We start from the raw sequence: 19,846 nt of genomic DNA on the forward strand, positions 1-19,846 counted from the left end.
TTAGGAGGTTATCATTACTTTTATGTAAGTCATCATTCCATAGGTTGAGAATATGAAAACTTTAGATTGAGTTTAAAAGCAGTAATCTATGGACATTTGAAAATTCTCCATGTTTTTCAAGTCGTAAGTGTGTTCTGAGTACTGATATAATTGATGATGCTAAGTGTATTTAATGCTGACAAAAATACTCATGTATTGGGCCGGCCCCGTGGCGTAGCGGTTAAGTACGTGCTCTCCGCTGCTGGCGGCCAGGGTTCAGATCCCAGGCACGCACCAATGCACCACTTGTCAGGCCATGCTGTGGTGGCCTCCCATATAAAGTGGAGGAAGATGGGCACAGATGTTAGCCCAGGGCCAGTCTTTGTCAGCAAAAAGGGGGATTGGCATGGATGTTAGCTCAGGGCTGATCTTCCTCACCAAAAAAAATAAAAAAATAAACACGTTGCCTCTCTTTAAAAAAACAAAAAAACAAAAAAAAAACTCGTGTATTATTTCAGCCATAGAGGTAAAATCTATTTTAATAATTGTCTATCTTAAAGGAAATTTAACATGGGAAATTTTTTTCTGATGTTTTAAAAATCCGTAATGACTATTCCGATTTTTATTCTGTAAAGACTATCAAGAAAGAGAAAATATATTTACTTCTTTGGCTGAGAGTTTTAAATTAATTTGCTTACTTTTTGGGCAAAAATTAAATCATGGAAAATGCATTTAAAAGAATATTTAGGAATAAAAAGTTAATATGCAAATCATTTTATTTTTTGAAAGAGATTTAAGAACCAATAGTTTGTAAATTTGGGATGCATAAAGCGATGGGTTAAGTATTTTCTGGGTATATGTGTAGCCAGAAAATGGGGTTTGAGTTACTGAAATCCTATGGCACTGTGAAACTTCGAGATCTTACTTGAAGAGGTGAGCTAAGTCGTAATAACCATATACAGAATTCCATATCTTCCCTGGGAGAAGTTGCTTCAAGTGTTGTTTGTGTTTCTCACCATAAATATTTCTGATGTTTCTTTTACAGATATCCTCTAGGGATAAGAGTTTTTGAGATAACTTTATTAGGGTTTCCCTTAAGAGGTGGAATTGTGGGAGCATGAGTCCTGCAGGTAGAGTTCCTTGGTTATTGGTCAGTCTCAAAGGATAAGAGTGATAAAGTAGCCTGGCAAGAAGTGCTGTGTCTCTTGTATTGGAACTGCGCTGAAGATACATATATATTGGAGATTCCCCATTTCTTGTTAATATGTTAATGTTTGCTTCAAATTCGAGCAAGAGATTGATTATTGCCTCTCTGCCTCCAAAACATGCCTCGTGGATAGCGGTTTGACCTTCGTGGTCCTGGGCATTTACTTTGGCTCCGTGGATCAGCAGCAGGCGGATACAGCTCACCCCTGCAGCCAGCAGTCGGCCTGCTTTCCCTGATGCGGTGCACACCGCCAGCTTAAGGGCTGTGTTCCCCGTGGAAGAGACGGCACAGTTAACATTGGCTCCACAGGAAATTAGTGTTTCTATCATCTCCTTATTCAGTATATTTGCAGCCATGTGAAGGGGCGTCATGCTGGATTCATTAATAGCATTGACATGGGCGCCATTTTGGGCTAAAATGGAGAGGACTGGATAGTTCCCATATATTATGCCCAGGTGGAGGGGTGAATGTTTCTGGCTGTTGTCTACTCGAGCATTCACCTGAGCTCCGTGTTCACACAGAATGTGGAGACACCTTATAGCATTATTCTGAATATCTGTCAGGATCCTTTGGATTCTGTTCCCTGGTTCTGTCCACATGGTAGAAGTGATTGGCCAGTGCAGGAGCATCAGGTGAAGTGTGGTGAGGCCTCTTGTATCCCTGGAATATAGGTATTGATCTCAGGTTACAGTCAATTCACAGTGGGAATGGCTCTACTTGAAGAGTTAGTGCTTTAGAAGGCAACATTTATTTACAGTAATCACCCTTAATTACTTTAAAGAAGTGTTTGAAAATCTGCATTGCTGTTTCATTTCTCAGGATTTTATCACAGCAGGTTTGGGGGGACAGTGGTATGCATCACAGCATGGAGGGGCCCAGCTTCCTCTAGCAGCTTGTTTGGATGTTAATACTCCTGCTGGGCCTATGGCCTCTTCAAGGCTCTATCTTGGTGATTTCTGCACGCCAGCACCTCACACAGTGCTGTGCTGAGTCAGCAGCCATTCAGTAAAATTGTGTGGACTTAAGTATGATCTGGTATTACCAGAGAAGTGAGCCATCAAGGGCCAGAACTCCTATTGACTCAGTGCTCAGTGGCTCGGCATCTGCTCCTCTACCTGACATTTTTACTCATGTGTGTAGGTAGAATGGAGGACAGGGGTTGACTCTGGAGACCCACAGTCACTCTGAAGTTAGTGAAGCCAGGTCATCTTCATATCCTGCTGTAGCCTAGGTGGAATGAGTGTTTGACAACTTGGCCCTCATCTACTCCTGTACTGAAATCTCTCAGGATTGCCTCTTTTATTTTGGCATAGAAAAGGGAAGGTTTATTATGAACGTCTGAGTGCTCCACTGAAGTTAGCAATGATTTCAGTTCACATATGTTCATTTAGTGTGAGGCCCTATGCTAGGGCTGTGGTGAGATAGTTGGTAGTCCTTACCTTTGCAGAGCTTACAGTTCAGGATGGAACACATTAAACTGTCTGAACAGCTGAGTAAATAAAATATTGCAAGTGGGCAGAGTTCTAGAGGGGTATGAAGACCTCACCCAGGGATGGCCTGTGGTTTGAAGGGTGGGAAAGGGTGTTTGGAGGATCCCCTGAGCAGGATGGGGCAAGTTTGTGATGGCCCAGTTGTGGAAAGACTGAGAGGACCTGCAAAGCTGGGGTGGGGTGTGTGGTGCAGCCACAGGGGTGGGGAGGGTGAGAGCAAGACAGGTCAAGTGGGCTCTTCTGGAGTGTGGTAAGGATTTGGGGCTTAACTTTCTTTTAAGGTGGTGGGGGCAAGAAGTTATATTATTTTTATGCCATGTGATTCTTCTATTCATTCAGGTAGTATGTATTGGGCACTTAGTAAGTGTCAGGCCTTGGTTTAGGTGGTGAAGATACATTGATGAGCAAGATAAACTTCTCTTTTCATGAAGCGTACCTTCTAGTGGAGGGATAGAAACAAGAAAATCTGTTGCCTATTCATATTTTCTTATTTTTCATACCTAACTTAGGTCCTTAAACTCCCTGGGGGCAGTGACCAGGACTTAGGGCATTTTCCACACCACCACTGCTGAGCGCTTAATACTCAGGATGCTCTGAGTGGGCTGAATGATTTGTGTTCCTGCATTATTTCTAGTTTTTCAGAGTATCTCATCTAGTCAGTAAAGAAATGGGTTCATTCAAAACATGATAATTTGTAGTCCATAACCTGTGAAGAATGGATGAGTCCAGACATGACTGGAAAAGGGAACATCTAAATCCTGTCTATCATTTAGAAATGGCGGCCTGTTGAGTTACCTTACCTGACTTCCAGGTCAGCGCCGTGTTCTAGCAAACAAAGCAAACTCTGGGCCTTGCGGTATTCGGCAGCCAGGTGTATGGGGATGATGGACTGCATCTGCTTCAGGGGAGGAAACCAGAATACGTTACAAGTAGCCCTGTGTAGTTAGAAATAGTAATTGTGTTAGCTTGCCATTTCAAAGGAAATAAATGTGTTTAATATCTCATTGGTTCAGTATTTTTCTGGTATGTGCATTGAAATTTTCCTTTTCTTTTTGCCTGTTTTAAATGACCCCAAACCAGTGAATTTCGTATTATGAAATTGGTGTTTTACATAAATGCAAATTTATCAAGGCAACAGAAATAACTTAAAGCTTTGAAAGCTGATTCTTTTGAAGAGCTCATAGTGTAAAATTAATGGTAATTGCTGTTAAGTCACTTAGTCCTTAGATTAACCCACAGGGTGATTGACAAGTAGGTTTTGTGTTGTTTGAGGCTTTGCTAAAGTCTTAGTAACAGTAGTAAAACCTGCCTTTTCAGGGATTCAAAGATAATGCAGCATATGTTCTATGATTAGCAGAGCTCTTTATGCCAGTTCTTAAAATATATATATAAGTAGTGGCTTTACAGCATGACTGCAAGATAAGGGAAGAGGGTAGGTAAAGGAGAGGGTGACTTTTTTTTTGGTTTAGAATCTTGTTTTTATTTTTATTTATTTATTTTTTTTTAATTTTTTGTTTATTGCAGTAACATTGGTTTATAACATTGTAAAAATTTCAGGTGTACATCATTGTACTTCTATTACTGCATAGATTACATCATGTTCACCACAAAAATACTAATTACAACCCATCACCACACACATGTACCCAATTATCCCTTTCACCCTCCTCCCTCCCCCCTTCCCCTCTGGTAACCACCAATCCAATCTCTGTCCCTATGTGTTTGTTTATTGTTGTTATTATCTACTACTTAATGAAGGAAATCATACGGTATTTGACCTTCTCCCTCTGACTTATTTCACTTTGCATCATGCCCTCAATGTCCATCCATGTTGTCACAAATGACTGGATTTCATCGTTTCTTATGGCTGAGTAGTATTCCATTGTGTATATATACCACAGCTTTTTTATCCATTCGTCCCTTGATGGGCACTTAGGTTGCTTCCAAGTCTTGGCTATCGTGAATAAGGCTGCAATGAACACAGGGGTGCATGTACCTTTGCAAATTGGTGTTTTCAAGTTCTTTGGATAAATACCCAACAGTGGAATAGCTGGATCATATGGTAGTTCTATCGTTGATTTTTTGAGGAATCTCCATACTGTTTTCCATAGTGGCTGCACCAGTTTGCACTCCCACCAGCAGTGTATGAGAGTTCCCTTCTCTCCACAACCTAGGAGAGGGTGACTTTTTGAAAAAAATTTTAAGTATAAAGGTGATAATGATGCATAAAAATTTAGAAAATGAGGGGCCAGCCTGGTGGCGCAGTGGTTAAGTTCTCTCGCTCTGCTTCAGTGGCCCAGGGTTCGCAGGTTTGGATCCCGGGTGCGGACCCATGCACTGCTTGTCAAGCCATACTGTGGTAGCGTCCCATATAAAGTAGAGGAAGATGGGCACGGATGTTAGCCCAGGGCCAATCTTCCTCAGCAAAAAGAGGAGGATTTGTATCCCATGTTAGCTCAGGGCTAATCTTCCTCACACACACACACACACACACACACACACACACACACACACAAAAATTGGAAAATGAAAAAGTATATGTGAAAAAGGGAAAAAAAAATTCCATCACCTGGATGTAATCACCATTGGTTTATTTGAGAGGATGACATTAATGTTCCTCCAACCAAATGAGCTCAAAATGATTTCTCACATCAGTTTGTGTGTAATAACTGAAAGGGAGGCACTGCAGACTTAGAAGAACACTACTCTGGGCCTGGAGTGTGCTTGAGATGTACTGTTGAGCCTTGGGCGTGGTAAGGGCAGTGAGGAGGTTTGATGAGTTCCCAAGAATTAGGTGGTGTTCCTTCCGAAGCATCCTGTCTTTTTACTAAAAGTGAGCTGAAAAGCAAGTACCTGGCTCAGAAGTGATCTGTAGCTGGAGGAGTTGGCCAGAATGGACATGGGCTGGTTGACGGGGTGGCTTCTTAGGAGTACCTGGATGGTGGTGCAGTCTTCTCTCATTATGGCTTCGTAGAGTTTCCTGTGAAGTGCTGCGCACGGGCCTTCTTCTGGTGACTCGGCACTTTCAGCAACCTGCTTCTCGCTGCCTCTCCTGGTTATGTTTCCCATGAGAAAAACTTAAGAGTGAGGACTTAAGAGTTCAGGGGAAACTTGTTATGGAATTGGCCAGTTTCAGTCTCTTTATGATTCCTTCACTTCAGTTCTAGAACTATTCTAGAATTGTTGAGAATTGCATCTGTGAACATGATTAATTTTTATATCAGAGCCCAACTTTTTCATACTTTGTTTCTGTATCATATAGTGCCAAGTATAAGCGCAGTTTTTAGGACTTTCTACTCAATCACAAAAACATATCCAAATTATCTTATTTTTTTTTCCAAATTATCTTGTTTTATACATAAGATTATTTCTGTTTTCTCTTCCTATTCAGCTATAGTTTAAAAAGCTAACAAAGCTAAAAGAGGAATTTATACATTAAAATTATTACATTTAAAGTAAGAAAACCCAACTTTTAAGCTAAATATTTTTTAGCTTTTAGTGGACTCCCGCTACCCGCATAAGTGTACTTTTTCACTGGCATAGTAATAGTGCCACTGGGAGATGTTTAGGTCTGTGGTGGTTGCTTAAATAGAGCTAAATGTGTACTTTCATAGTGTGACCTGGTCTTTCCCAACCCTGGCTAACAGATAAGAATCATCTGGGAGCTTTTAAAAAATATCCAAGTTTCTTTACTAAAAAAAGAAAAATCAAAGTCTTTGACTTGTTGGAGAGGACAATAGTTTTTAAAAGCTTCTAGGGTGATTCTGACATCCAGTCAGGGTTGAAGATCATTTGTGTACAAGCGTGCTCTACATTAGTGTTTCTCAAACTTGGAATAGCCTGGGGACTTTTAATTATACTGATGTCTGCCTCCACCCCCCAGGAATTCCAAATTAAATTAGGTCTGGGGAATGGCTTGGACACTGAGATTTTTTAAAGCTACCCCGGCAATCCTAATGTGTGGCTGAGTTTGAGAATCACTGCTATAACTTTTAATTTTTGAGGGGCTACTTGCTCCTGAGTTGAAAACTCTTAACAGTCCCCATGTTTTTACTGTTTGTTTTAAGGACACCAAGGAATTGATTTGTTCTGTTTGTTTACAGCCCAGAAATATTTTTCTTCATGGCCCTGATCAGCAAGTGAAAATTGGAGACTTTGGTCTGGCCTGCACGGACATCATACAGAACACTGACTGGACCAATAGAAATGGGAAGAGTAAGTTTTCTTGGGTTGTTGGGTTTTTTTTTTTTTGCATTAAAAAAAATAGATATGGTTGAACATGTCAGTATTTAAAGAGAATTATAAAGACTTAATAGCAAGGGTACAATAAAGATGAAAAGCAATTGTTGTTCCCTTGGGAGACACAGTGCCCCGCTCAGAGTCAGCGTTCTTTACTGTGGATGGTGTTGACACTGCAGTGTTTAATATTTGGCTTTTCAAATTGTAGGAACACCAACACATACTTCCAGAGTGGGTACTTGTTTGTATGCTTCACCCGAACAGTTGGAAGGATCCGAGTATGATGCCAAGGTAGCATTTATCACTTTTTACCCTTTTACTGGAGTTATTCTGAAGTCATAAGTAACAAAAAGTACAAAACATGCAGTGGAAGTCCCAATGCAGAGGTGTTTTTGGAGATAACTGAGAATGGTGGGTTCTCTGTTAAATCCAGCTGCCATAATAGGAAGCCTCAGTTTTCAACGGAATCTGACCGCATTTTTACTGTTTCTGAATCTCTGGGCATCACACCTTCTTATTGAAATGAGCTTTTTAAAATGTTACCTTCACTTCAGGAAGCTAGACTTCATAGAAGCCTGTTTGGAGCCTTTCATTCTTCTGTTTTCAAGCTTAGGTAAATAATGCCACAGGGAAGTGTGAGACTTGAATTTTCAGTCCCTGTTGTTTCTTGAAGAAATGTTAAGATAAATCCTTTTCTCAAAAATAATGACCTAGTAAATTTTCTTCTTTTTGATGAATCATTCAGCTTTTTAGTGATTGGGAAAGAGCTGCCACAAAAGACTGTGGCTGCTCCTAACATCCCGTCTAGTAAAGACTTTCCTAAAAAAAATATTTTTAGGAAATGTAGCACAGATTTTATGCGGAGTTTGTTAAACTTTACCAAGAGGGGTTAACTATGAGTGGAGGCAGAGATGAGAGCAGAGTAGGCCCCAGGGACACTCTTGTGACTCCCCTGTAGCTGGCACCAGCTCACATGTGTGAGCTCCCCTCTCTCTCTCTCAGGCTGCACCAGGTGTGGATTTTCAAGGCGCCATGGAGACGGTTGTGTGGTAGTGACTGTGGGGATTGTCCCTGCCCCTCACCTGGCCGTCAGTCCTTTGTGCCCATGGATGCCTCTTTTTTGTTTTTTTTTTTTTTGTGAGGAAGATCAGCGCTGAGCTAGCATCCGTGCTAATCCTCCTCTTTTTGCTGAGGAAGACTGGCTCTGAGCCAACATATATTGCCAATCCTCCTCCTTTTTTTTTTTTTCCCCCCAAAGCCCCAGTAGATAGTTGTGTGTCAAAGGTGCACATCCTTCTAGTTGCTGTTTGTGGGACTTGGCCTCAGCGTGGCCGGAGAAGCGGTGCGTCGGTGCACGCCCGGGATCCGAACCCGTGCTGCCAGTAGTGGAGTGCGCGCACTTAACCGCTAAGCTGTGGGGCCGGCCCAGGATGCCTCTTTTTGGTATTAAAGAGATGGCGGTTGTGACAGTACCCATCACCTCTCAGGGAAGACACTTGCCTTTATGAAGGATGAGCCAGCCTGCTGTTCCCTCTGTTGTAGGGACTGTAAATTGTGCTTTCTTAGAAATCCTCTCGTGTTTGAGAGGATGGTGCACTGAAATGGAGCTGCTATTCTCACTTTGTATTTCACTGCTAAATTACCTTTCCCCCACCTTTTTCTAGTCAGATATGTATAGCTTGGGTGTCATCCTGCTAGAGCTCTTTCAGCCGTTTGGAACCGAAATGGAGCGAGCACAAGTTTTAACAGGTTTAAGAACTGGTCAGATACCTGAATCCCTCAGTAAAAGGTGTCCCGTACAAGCCAAGTATATCCAGCACTTAACTAGAAAGAACTCATCCCAGAGACCGTCTGCTGTTCAGCTGCTGCAAAGTGAACTTTTCCAAAATTCTGGAAACGTAAGTACGTTGTTTTTAACGCTGGGGAAAATACGCAACTTAAAGTAGAATTTCTTTAAATTTTGAGTTGTATTTCATGAAGAACAGTTGAGCTTAGAATAAGGTTTATGGAAACAAAATATTTAAATGCATTCTCAGAGTTCCCAGTAGCACACTTGTTTTCACAGTCCAAGTAAGCAAGATGACCGCTGCCAACTATCTACTCTAAAAATTGTAATTACAGGCTTCAGTTTCTAGCCTCATCTTGCTATGTCAAAAGGTTTTATTTTTCCTTTCCAACTATGGTATATAACCTTTTATAAATTATTATACCTACTAGTAAAAAGGAACACATACCAAAGGGTAAAAGACAGTACTAATTCTCAGGGGGAGTTGGAGGGACAGCGCAGAGACCGCCTTAGCAAGTCTGTTAGCACTCAAGCGTATGATTCAGTCCCCTGATGTGGTGCTGCCCCAGGGCAGCCCGTTCCCTTCCTCCTTCCTGACACCTAGTTATAGTGCCAAGTATAGTCTCTAGTCTGCATATACTGGAAACATGATTCATCCATTCTGTTCTTCTAGAAACTTTCTAAGATTTAACAAAAGCTGGATTCAAAGATATATTCAGAGAGTCTTTAGTGCTTTGCTACTCAAAGTGTAGTCCTCCGACCAGCAGCATCAGTGTTACCTGGGAGCTTGTTAGAAGCACAGGATCTTGGGCTCTACCTGACATACTGAGTCAGAATATGCATTTTAACAAGATCCCCAAGTGATTTACATACAGTGTTTGAGCAGCATTGCTCAATGCAGTGGTTCTCAAAGTGTAGTTTCCAGACCAGCAGCATAAAATGACTGGGTGCTTGATAAAATTCTCAGGCCCTTCCCTCTCCCCCCGACCTATTAAAAGAGAAATTCTGGGGGAGAAGGGGCAGCCATGTGAGCTTTAACAAACCCTCAAAGTGATTCTGATGCACACTAGTTTGGGAACCACTTGTACTAACTGTTTAGTTGATTTATCTTCTATTTAAGGCTTATTAATTTTTAAGTAAAACAGTAAATTTTACTAGCATGAATGGTAAACAGGTGTAGTACTTTTCTCTTTTTGAGTCTTAGAAAATAGATGTATTTGAAAACGGCAAATTTATTTCCCTGTATGGAGTGAGTTTTCTAACTCCCAGTTAAGATAGCTATTAGAGACCATAGTTATTTGGTATTTATGATAAGTTTTTTCCTATCTTGTAGAATTTTTTTATAAAATAGCCTCCACATAGCTATACAGATAAAATTTGTATATACAGGCAGCCCTTGCTTTGCACAGTAGTGCAGGACTGTAAAAATGACAGAGCTCAGACCATGCAAAGGGAGCTTAATAATCGATGGGAGAAGTTATGATTATTCCATGAACCTTTAAAAAATGTTTGTCAAAACATTAAAACTCTTATTGTCAGTTACAGAAGTATGTGGAAATGAAAAAAATTATAAAACTAGTATTTAGTGCAGTAGAATTGAGGATTAAAGTGTTTTAAGAGTAGTTTGACCAGTCTGCCTTCCTCTCGTTGTGTAACTTAGGCTACAAAGACTCAAAAATAGCCATTTTAATGGAGCTTAAAATTTTCTCTCTTTACAGGTTAATCTCACTCTACAGATGAAGATACTAGAGCAAGAAAAAGAAATCGAAGAACTGAAGAAGCAGATACGCCTCCTCTCTCAGGACAGAGGGGTTAAGGATGACATGAAAGAGGGGGTGTGCCCCTCCAGCCTTAATTAGGCTCTATAAATGTGAAAGTGGACTTGAAAACTCTAAGCTGGTCAACTGGAATGTAAATTTTCAATCTTTATTAGGGTAAAGATGGTATAATACTTAGTTGTAATTAGTAAGCCTGTATAAGACTTATTAAAGTGAAGTTGTACCCCCAAACTGCTTTTTCCTTAAGTAGGTCTTTTATAACCTAGCATCTTGAACCTAAGACTGCTCTAAACTAAACCTATTCTGCTCTTTCCATTCTCCTGTCCCGCAAGCTCCTATTCCTGGATTTCTTACTTTCACTGTCCATCCAGTTTCTGAAACTAAGCATTTAGACATCCTCCTCAGTTCTTTCTCCTTTGAACTCGGCCTGTTGACCAAGTCTAAGCCTGCTCCCCACCCCATCACTGCCGACTACACACTAGCTGGACTGTTCCAGTTTTGACAGCTGCCAGTCTTCCTCACTCTGTCGCACTGCTGCCCGAGTTAATTACTAGAGAGAGAACTGATCAGTTCCCTCTGGCTCACAGCTTCTGCTGCCTCTGAGATAAAACTTCAACTTCTTGGCACAGTGTACATTATCCAGCCTATTTCTTTTCTCTTCACCTTCAACTTGGCATCATTGCAAAACTATGCCGTTTCAAAACTTTGTACTTCTTGCCCCCAAAATGATCCCAGAGCAGCTCTGTTTCTGGCGTTCCTGCCCCCGCACTGTTCCCGTGCTGTGGTGCCCTCTCCGTTACTCCGCCTCTCCACTCCCCGCCAGTCTACAGTCCTCAAAGGCAGCCCTGTGATATATGCATTTTTGTATCCCCGGAAGTGCCTGCCACAGAGCTGGCAGTTGTCATGGTATATTGCACACAATGTTGAATTTTAAATAAAAAGAAAACCAGAAATTATATGATGCTTTTATTGATAGTTGACAACTGGCCTAAATAAAGACTTTGATTTTAGTATGAGTTCTTTACCAACAACAGGCATGAAACAGCAGCACCACTCTTAAAACCTAAACCCTTTAAAATCAGTTACTGAAATTCACTTAAGGAGCCTAAGGGCAGTGTTGAAAGGGGCCAGGTTTTCACAGGCCCTCATCCACTTCTGCACGTTGGCTGGCGCTGGCTCGCTGCAGCCTCCTGTCTGCTGGAGCACAGACCAGAGCACGACGTCAGCCACGGTGAGTTCATTCCCCACGAGCCAGGGGCTCTTCCCAAGAGCAGAGTTCATGGAGCGGAACACAGCGGCTTTTTCTTTACTGCCTCCCTCTTTGAGCTGAAGAATAGCAATATCTACCCAGCTATCTATGAGGGTTAAATTTACAGCATTATGCTTCTGGCCAAACAGAGAGAACAAGAACCGTGCAATGTTCCCTTCTCCTTCAATGGGACACATCGTTTGGACACTGAATTTCATTTGAGTCTTTGGCACTGAAAGGAAAAAAAACACCATGTGATGTCAACAAGAGAAGTACACCGTGGAAAGGGGGTTCACTAATAATCATGAACTCGTGGCAAGGGAAAGTGTATTTTCAAGAAGAAAATCACATTTTTAGTCTGTCTCCAAAAGATGTAATACTCAAGAAAGTTTAAACTGTATGTTTAAAGAGTGCAAACTGTATGTTAAAGTAATCATTTCTGGTGTCTGATTACAACCGTTTTCAAGCTAGACGGGTCCTCAGACCATCTACTCCAACCCCTGTGCCTAAGGATCTGGAGGATGAGGACTGGAAACCAGGAGTCCCACCTTCCAGGCCTGGGACTCCTCCTGCCCTCACAATCACTCTATTAATGTGGAGCTGAGGGCAGCTAAGGCCTTAGTGGACGAATGACATTAACTCACTTCCCTCTGTTTGAACATAACCAGGAGAGGCACACATCAGTGGGATCATGAATAAGTCATATCCTGCCATCCTTTTATGGCCGTTTGAAAAGATAACATCAATGCCTCTGTAATGACAGGTTTGGGAATGTGAGGGCAAGATGGCTGTGACAGCCGTAACTCTGCTGCTCTGGCTGGTTAGACAGGATCCCCCCTAAAACTGTGCTCTCAGTCAGAGACCCTAACCTTGGAGGAAGGAGGGTATTTTGGATCAAGATTCATCTGTGCACATCTTCTGGAACTACCCCACAAGCTTTCTAGACTTTTGCATTGTCTGACCTAACACACGGTAGCTGAAGAGTCTGTTATCTGTAGGACATCGCTGTGCTAGCCCCTTGCTGCCTCTTACTAAAACCACGGTGCACGTTTCGTTCCATAGTGAACAGGTTTAACCCAGCCCTCTCTACTTACCGTTCTTCCAAATGAGAGTAAAACCCAGCTGATACTCATGACGGGGCTGCTTTTTAGTCTGCTCTCCAAAGCACCTGAGAAGGTTTTCTGGCACGCTCTTGACTGCAGAATGCGTGTGCACGGTGGACAGGACCCTGTAGTGGTCACAGAGCAGCTGGTGCAGCACGAGCAGGGAGAGGGGAGGGGAGGCAGGGTTCGCATTGATGACGATGTCTTTCAGTGCCCCGTAATCCTGGGGAAGCAGACCCAAACAGAACAAATAATAAAAACAGCAGTTTGTGTGTAACTGCACCAGGTGCTATTCTTAGATCTTAACCAGGCTCATTTAATTGAATCCTCAACTCCCACGGAGAAGGTGATGCTACTCTCACCTCACAGCCGTGTCCTGGGAGGTATGTCACTTATCCAAGGTCACCCCGCCCAGTAAGAGGAGGAGCTGGGATATGTGCCGATTCCAACCCCCGACCCCTGCACTGCTGGCTCCTGACAAATAAGTTGACTTTATTGCCAAATCAGTAAAATAATAGATTAGGAATGACACTTCTATTTGTCCCTAAGTTAAAAAAAAATTACACATGCAATTACTCCATTTACCAAATCTTTCTAACACCTGACAGGACATAGTTTCTACGTCAATTTGTTTTACTGAGTTATGTCTCAACGAAGAGTCCCTTGAAAAAGGGTCTTGGCTTGGGGCCGGCCCCGTGGTGTAACAGTTAAGCGCACACTTTCCACTTCGAGGGTTCGCAGGTTCAGATCCCGGGCGCGCACCGACACACCGCTTGTCAAGCCATGCTGTGGCGGTGTCCCATATAAAGTAGAAGAAGATGGGCATGGATGTTAGCCCAGGGCCAATCTTCCTCGGCAAAAAGAGGAGGATTCGCATTGGATGTTAGCTCAGGGCTAGTCTTCCTCACCAAAAAAAAGAGTCTTAGCTCAAATATCACTGGTGATGGGAGGTGGGGAGAGTCTAAAAACCTAGGTGTTAAGTGCCAAAATGTACTGCCTTTTTAGATGCAGACTTTATACATTCACTCTTAATAACAAATCAACTCATATAATACAACGAAGGCCAAATTCCTTGGCCTTCTGTACGCAGCCTGCCACAATCTGGCCTCTCGTCTTGCCACTGCTGACTGATGCCCTTCACACTGAGCTATAACGAATGCTCTGCAGTTCTCTGAACATGTTGTGTTACTTGATGCTGTGCCTATTGAGGTATGGAAATTCATCTTAAGTGCCTTCCCCTAAACTGGGAAGCCTTCCCAGCACCCTGAAACACACGGGCACAGCTGCGTGATCAACTAGATGGGCTCCCTAGGGGCCTGGCCGGGTCTCACTGGGTCCTGGGTGCATGCAAACACGTACTGGACGATGAAGGAATATGTGGGTGCACAGGTACCGAGGTTACCAATACTGAGCCCTGGGAGAGACACCGCAATACTGCCTCCACTTTTTAGGTCTTCAAGTAGTACTATTTCTTTTTTTTTTTTTTTTTTTGGTGAGGTAGATTCGCCCTGAGCTAACATCCCTTGGCAATCTTCCTCTTTTTTTGCTTGAGGAAGATTATCCCTGAGCTCACATCTGTGCGAATCCTCCTCTATTTTGTCTATGGGATGCCGCCACAGCATAGCTGATGAGTGGAGTAGGTCCATGTCCGGGATCCGAACCAGCGAACCTGGGCCGCCTAAGCGTAGCATGTGGAACTTTAACCACTCAGCCACGGGGCCAGGCCCATAAGTTGTACTATTTCTATCATCAGTTCTAGAGGAGGGTATTAGCAGGGATTCTTGGGACAAACTCTTGCACCCTCAAAGAAATACGACTTTGTAATAAGACATTCTTCTTTGCATAACAGATTGGCCCCTAAATTAGATGAAGTCTGTAAACTGATCATTAAAGGTGGCTGATGCAACATAATTTCAACACAGCAAACTGAATTTAAGCAAAACACATTTGAAATATGAGACTGTGACTGGCTTTTAGCTATATATTTCAAAATTATTGGTGGAATTTTTGTGCCTGGGCAGGTAAAGCTCTGAAATTCAGGGTACTCTCAAAGAGTCAGGGTTGACTCTGCTGAACCTCTGAGAAGCACTGAGCAAACGAGCTAAGATCTGTTTCTCCAGGGCTCGGAGGCTGCTGGAAGGATGCCCAGCATTCTTGGGCCTGCGTCACACGCCACCTGGAATGGCGGGAAGTTGTAACTCTTGACTCCATTCTCTGCCTATGGATCCTCCCTGGTCTTCACTGGGTCTCACAAGTCACGAAGCAACTTTAAAGCTTGCTTTGGCTTCACTCATAGCTTATGAATCTGTTCTGTGCAAAGGTACAATCATTTAGAGGAGAAAAAAGAACATGCTCTTTGCACTACCTTTGAAAACTAGAAAATCAAGGCTATAATCATGCTAGCAGTTTTCCGGCACTAATAACAACCTAGCATGCTGATGTTCTTTAGCTTTCCAAATGCACTTACCTTTCCAAGCACTGAATTTAAGTCCAGAGCATTGGTCGATAAAGCAGTGGGCTCGGCAGCTTGGATGATGTTGGTTACGTCCAAGTCCGCGTCTGGCGTCTGAATCATCTTGGAGAGACCATCAACGGCAGCTTTCAATTCATACAGACGTTTTAAAATATCATCCTGGCGGGACTCAAGAGCTTGAAGAGATGGGTCAGACTCCTCCTAAACAAACCAACAACAAAGTGTTCATTTCCACTAACAGGGGAGAATTATGTAAGATTTGTTCTTCCTCTGCTTAAATCTGATCACTTGTTTTCTACTTAGTTCCATGAATTCATCCAACTTCCCACCTTTTAAAAGAAGACATTAAGGGCCCACCCCGTGGCTTAGCGGTTAAGTGCACGCGCTCTGCTACTGGCGGCCCGGGTTCGGATCCCAGGCACGCACCAACGCACCGCTTCTCTGGCCATGCTGAGGCCGCGTCCCACATACAGCAACTAGAAGGATGTGCAACTATGACATACAACTATCTACTGGGGCTTTGGGGAAAAAAAAGGAGGAGGATTGGCAATAGATGTTAGCTCAGGGCCGGTCTTGCTCAGCAAAAAGAGGAGGATTAGCCCGGATGTTAGCTCAGGGCTGATCTTCCTCAAAAAAATAAATAAATAAATAAAAATAAATAAATATATTTTCAAAGAAGACATTAAAATGAAATAGAATCATCTCATTTTTCCCACAGTCCAACAGGTCCTACAAATCAATCCTCAAAAGCTTTAAAACAAATAAAAAATGGTACTGAAAGTCACTTTGATATTGTATGAATCCTATTCAAGTAACTTAGTCTAAGAACAGAGAAGGATAGAAATGAACAAATTGTCGTTTAATTCTGAATATCAAACTAGTTCAAAATATGTTGCTTAAAAGTAGAAAAAGTTGGGGGGGCAATGAGAATGTAATCAATAATTTATACTAATAGAAGAGAAAAAGGAACACAGATAGATTAAAAAAAGGTGTCCTTTGGTTTGGAAGCATGTCCATGGGGTCAAATGATCAATTCCCCAAATCATTCTCAAGGCAGTACTGGCACTCTCATATCTTAGAATCATCTAGAACTTTTTCACTGCTGAAATGTATAACTTCATAAGTAGGGAATCCTTACATCCTTCATTCACTGAATCTTTGCATCTTTCTTGCCTAGTAGAGTGACTGGTACATAGTAAGTTACCAATAATACTATAATAATATAATATTTATATACTAAGTCTCAAATCTCTATGGACTCACTTTAAAAAGAAACCTCCCAATAAAGCACATACTACAACCTATTTCCAGACTCAGGAGCTCTTACAATAATCCATTTTGAGTTGAGAGCATAAAGAATACATAAAGCATTAGTAAAATGCTCATAACTAGACAGAAAAGTCAAGAATATGGCAATGACCTTGAATTTATTATAAATATGCACTCACGATACAATGTGAGTGTAGGAGTAGTACTTGTTCACATTTGTGTGTGGGTAAGTTTAAAGGTCTTGGGAACATCTGTTCCTCCCCTACTCACTCATAACATTGCCGTCTCACACAGATCCCATTCCTCACCCGGCGCTGTCAATTTTCTGGAATCCACTGGCTTCTAAGTGTGCCTCCACTGTCACTGCCCAAGTCCAAGACCCTATTATTCACCTGGCCTACTTCCACTGGTCACCTTGCACCCACTGTGGTCTACCCCCCCCATTCTCCATCCCTAGGATGGCAGCCAGAGACAAAACAAATGCAGATCCTGTCACCTGCTCCCCCTGGCTAACCTCTCAGGCTCTTAGGTTAAAAAGCAAAGCCCTTAACCCGGCTTGATAAATAGCTTGTATGACTGTCCTTGGCAGCCCCCTCTCACATATTTCTCCTCCTTGCTCTGCACTCTAGCCACACTGCCCTCTGGGTTCTTAAAACACACCAGGCCCCCACCTGCCACAGGATTTTTATTCATTCTGTTCCCTCTATCAGCAACACTCTTCCCTCTTCTCTTGTCTGACTAAATCGTATTTACCCTAGAGCTGAATCACTACTTTCTCACCTCTCCTCCCCTGCTGCTCTTGTTTAAGATCAAACTGCAAAGAAATGTAAGATGACTGACTTCTGGATGGAGCAAAGAAGAATAAAGAGTTCAGTATGCCAATTACATAAGTAGGCGCTGACGGGAAATGAGTTTGAATGCAAGATTGGTGACAGGTAGGGCTACCACCTATGTTATATCCTCATGCTACTCCATGATAGTCCTCCCGAGTGATATTTCCAATCTCTTTAACCAGCCTGTATGTGTTCGTTGTTTGTGCACAACCTTGCTCATTTCTACAAATGGCAGTAGGGTCCCTGCCCAACCAGGGCCAAAGAATCACCTACCGGATTCAAAACCCCAGTCAACACGCACTGAAGAACGTCTGAAATGTGTACCACATATGTCACTGCATAGGCCAGGCAGCCTGTGACTAAGAGCGCCAGCACAGCTTGATCTAGCCCCTCTTGATCTGCAGAACGAGGAAATGCTCCAGCTCTGCTCTACCTATCATACCTGTCAACGCTGGCCTGTTGTTTTCCTTGCTCAGGCTGGACTGTGACTTGGCATACTGTGTCTATCCATTTGTTTTATTTTATATGTATTTAGAAGCAGTGCATTCTTTGTGCTCTCATTTACCCTGGTAATGCTTGATTTCTAATTATCTGTCTATCCACATCATTGTCATCTGCTAGAGAAGTGGGACTGGGTGTCTTCTAAGATACAAGTTCACAGTTGAAAGCCCAAAGGAAGTTAGGCAGCAGACTTAAAAAAAAAAAACAACAAAAAAAAAAAACAGAAAGAAAGGAGTTGGTCTCAAATGAGATGTGACACTCTGCACTCCGGGTTTTCATTACGGTTCCATGGGACTGTCCAGTTGAGGGGCACTGGACCACACCTCCATAGGAGTCTCTAGTTGAAGGGGCACTAGACTATGCCTGCTATTTTTGTCTTAGCTCAGCAATGAGACAATTGTATCACTTGGTTTCAAACTAATCTAAGCAACTCTCTTCCAATCCAGGCAGAAAGCTGTTAAGACAAAGTGAAAGATAACATGACATGGGAAAACAGACCACACAAGTTACCTACTCACTCATCTTGAGTCAGAATGGACAGAAGGTTTCTCCTGCTGGAATTCCTAAGATGTGTACGTGCAATATTAAAAAAGTGAAAGGCTTGAGCAGGTACTTTATAAAAGTGCCAATCAAAATGACCAATAAACATGAAGAGGTGCTCAACTGATTCAGAAGTCTGGGAAATCTAAAACTACATTAGGATACCAGTGTACACCCATCAGCTTTGGGGAGAGCGCGAGGGTCAGGAACTCTGATACACTGCTGGTGAGAGCATCAACAGTATAACCACTTTGAAAGCAATTTATCTAGAAAATTGAAGACAGACCTGCCCACTAAGCCAGCAATTGCATCGCTTAGTATATACCCTATGCCTACTCGTGTAAAAGAATATTCACTGCAGAATATTCATACCAGCCTACAACGGAAAACCAGCCGACGTCCTGAGCAGAGGGATGGACAAACCCGTGGGGTACAGTCATGCGAAGGAACAGCAACACAGCGGAGAGAACGAAATACTTCGTTGATACACCAATAAATCGATTCTTAAAATCACGAAGCAGCAGCCAGACACAACAGAACACGAAGTGCATGCTTCCACTGACATCAAGACCACATAGTTTAGGGATGCATACTTAGGTGGCAAAATAAGAGCGAAAAGCGGGATATAATGACCACGGAAGTCGGGACTTTTGGGGGGAGGATTACAAGCGAGGCGCTGACAACTTGTGTTAGCCAGGGTGGTGGTGACCTTGGGGTTCGCTCTGTAATTCCTCAAAATATGCATTTACGTGTTATCCACTTTTCCGTGGGGAAAATTTCGTAACAAAAAAGTTTAAAAAGCCATAAGCGAAAAACAAATAGATACAAGATGGATAGGTCTTTTAATTGATAAAAATAGGAACAGGCGGGCAGGTGAAGCCGGGAGAGGCGGCCAAGCCGGCCCCCACTCCTAGTCCGAGCCAGGGGTTCCCATGGCCCCAGCCTAGAGGGACCCGGATGCCTAGAGCTCTAACCCCACCGGCCGGGCCACGGCGCTTGCCCATTGGGAGGCCGGGCGGCGGGGCGCAGCCTTGGCGCCTGCGCACTTCGCGGGCAGAGGACGGGGTGGTGGCGGGGTGGGGCCGCGCGCTCTTACCTGCACGTGGCCCACGTCCCGCACGGGGCAGCTGGTCCTGCCGTGCACTTTGGGGAGCCGGTACATGCAGGTGGGAAGCTCTACCTGGAGAGATTCGCTGCCCCCGTGATAGGGCTTTACCTGATACATCGGCATCTTGGGAACCAAAGGAGGGAAGGTGGCGGGGCAGGAACACGAACGTTCAGAAACTGCCCAAGGCCACGACGGACTGCGACCCTAGCCTTTCCGTCCCAGCTGCAGGCGTTCCGGAAAGCGCAGTCCGTGTGCTCTAATTGGCCCTGGTCCTCTCGACGTCACCTCCTC

At 43.2% G+C, this 19,846-nt stretch overlaps 3 protein-coding genes across 7 annotated transcripts in view; 1 reads left to right on the forward strand and 2 right to left on the reverse strand.

Moving 5' to 3' along the window:
• The window catches only part of EIF2AK1 (eukaryotic translation initiation factor 2 alpha kinase 1), a 30,245-nt gene extending 18,810 nt beyond the window's left edge, over positions 1-11,435 (forward strand). For all 4 annotated transcript variants that reach the window (XM_087417541.1, XM_087417542.1, XM_014795642.2 and 1 more), the window contains 4 exons: positions 6,780-6,891; positions 7,124-7,206; positions 8,580-8,813; positions 10,420-11,435. In XM_087417541.1, coding sequence (XP_087273667.1) covers positions 6,780-6,891; positions 7,124-7,206; positions 8,580-8,813; positions 10,420-10,560 — 570 coding nt within the window. In that variant the 3' untranslated portion in view covers positions 10,561-11,435. The remainder of the gene's footprint in view (positions 1-6,779; positions 6,892-7,123; positions 7,207-8,579; positions 8,814-10,419) is intronic.
• ANKRD61 (ankyrin repeat domain 61) lies at positions 901-5,765 on the reverse strand. The gene is made up of 3 exons (XM_014795643.2): positions 5,530-5,765; positions 3,477-3,574; positions 901-1,846 (listed from the first exon to the last, which is right to left on the reverse strand). Exons 1-3 carry the CDS (start codon positions 5,743-5,745, stop codon positions 901-903), a joined length of 1,260 nt encoding a protein of 419 aa, XP_014651129.1. The 5' UTR covers positions 5,746-5,765.
• Positions 11,431-19,805, reverse strand: AIMP2 (aminoacyl tRNA synthetase complex interacting multifunctional protein 2). Of its 2 annotated transcripts, none has more exons than XM_087417543.1 (4): positions 19,664-19,805; positions 15,299-15,505; positions 12,823-13,054; positions 11,431-11,960 (listed from the first exon to the last, which is right to left on the reverse strand). In XM_087417543.1, exons 1-4 carry the CDS (start codon positions 19,676-19,678, stop codon positions 11,572-11,574), a joined length of 843 nt encoding a protein of 280 aa, XP_087273669.1. In that variant the 5' UTR covers positions 19,679-19,805; the 3' UTR covers positions 11,431-11,571. The 2 variants fall into 2 exon arrangements, with proteins under 2 accessions (XP_087273669.1, XP_004440916.1); XM_004440859.3 differs by having other exon boundaries at positions 19,544-19,780.
• Positions 19,806-19,846: the final 41 nt, after the last annotated feature.

This window comes from Ceratotherium simum, chromosome 26 (assembly GCF_057802395.1).
Source record: "Ceratotherium simum simum isolate JZ-2026a chromosome 26, ASM5780239v1, whole genome shotgun sequence".
NCBI classification, from domain to species: Eukaryota; Metazoa; Chordata; class Mammalia; order Perissodactyla; family Rhinocerotidae; genus Ceratotherium; species Ceratotherium simum.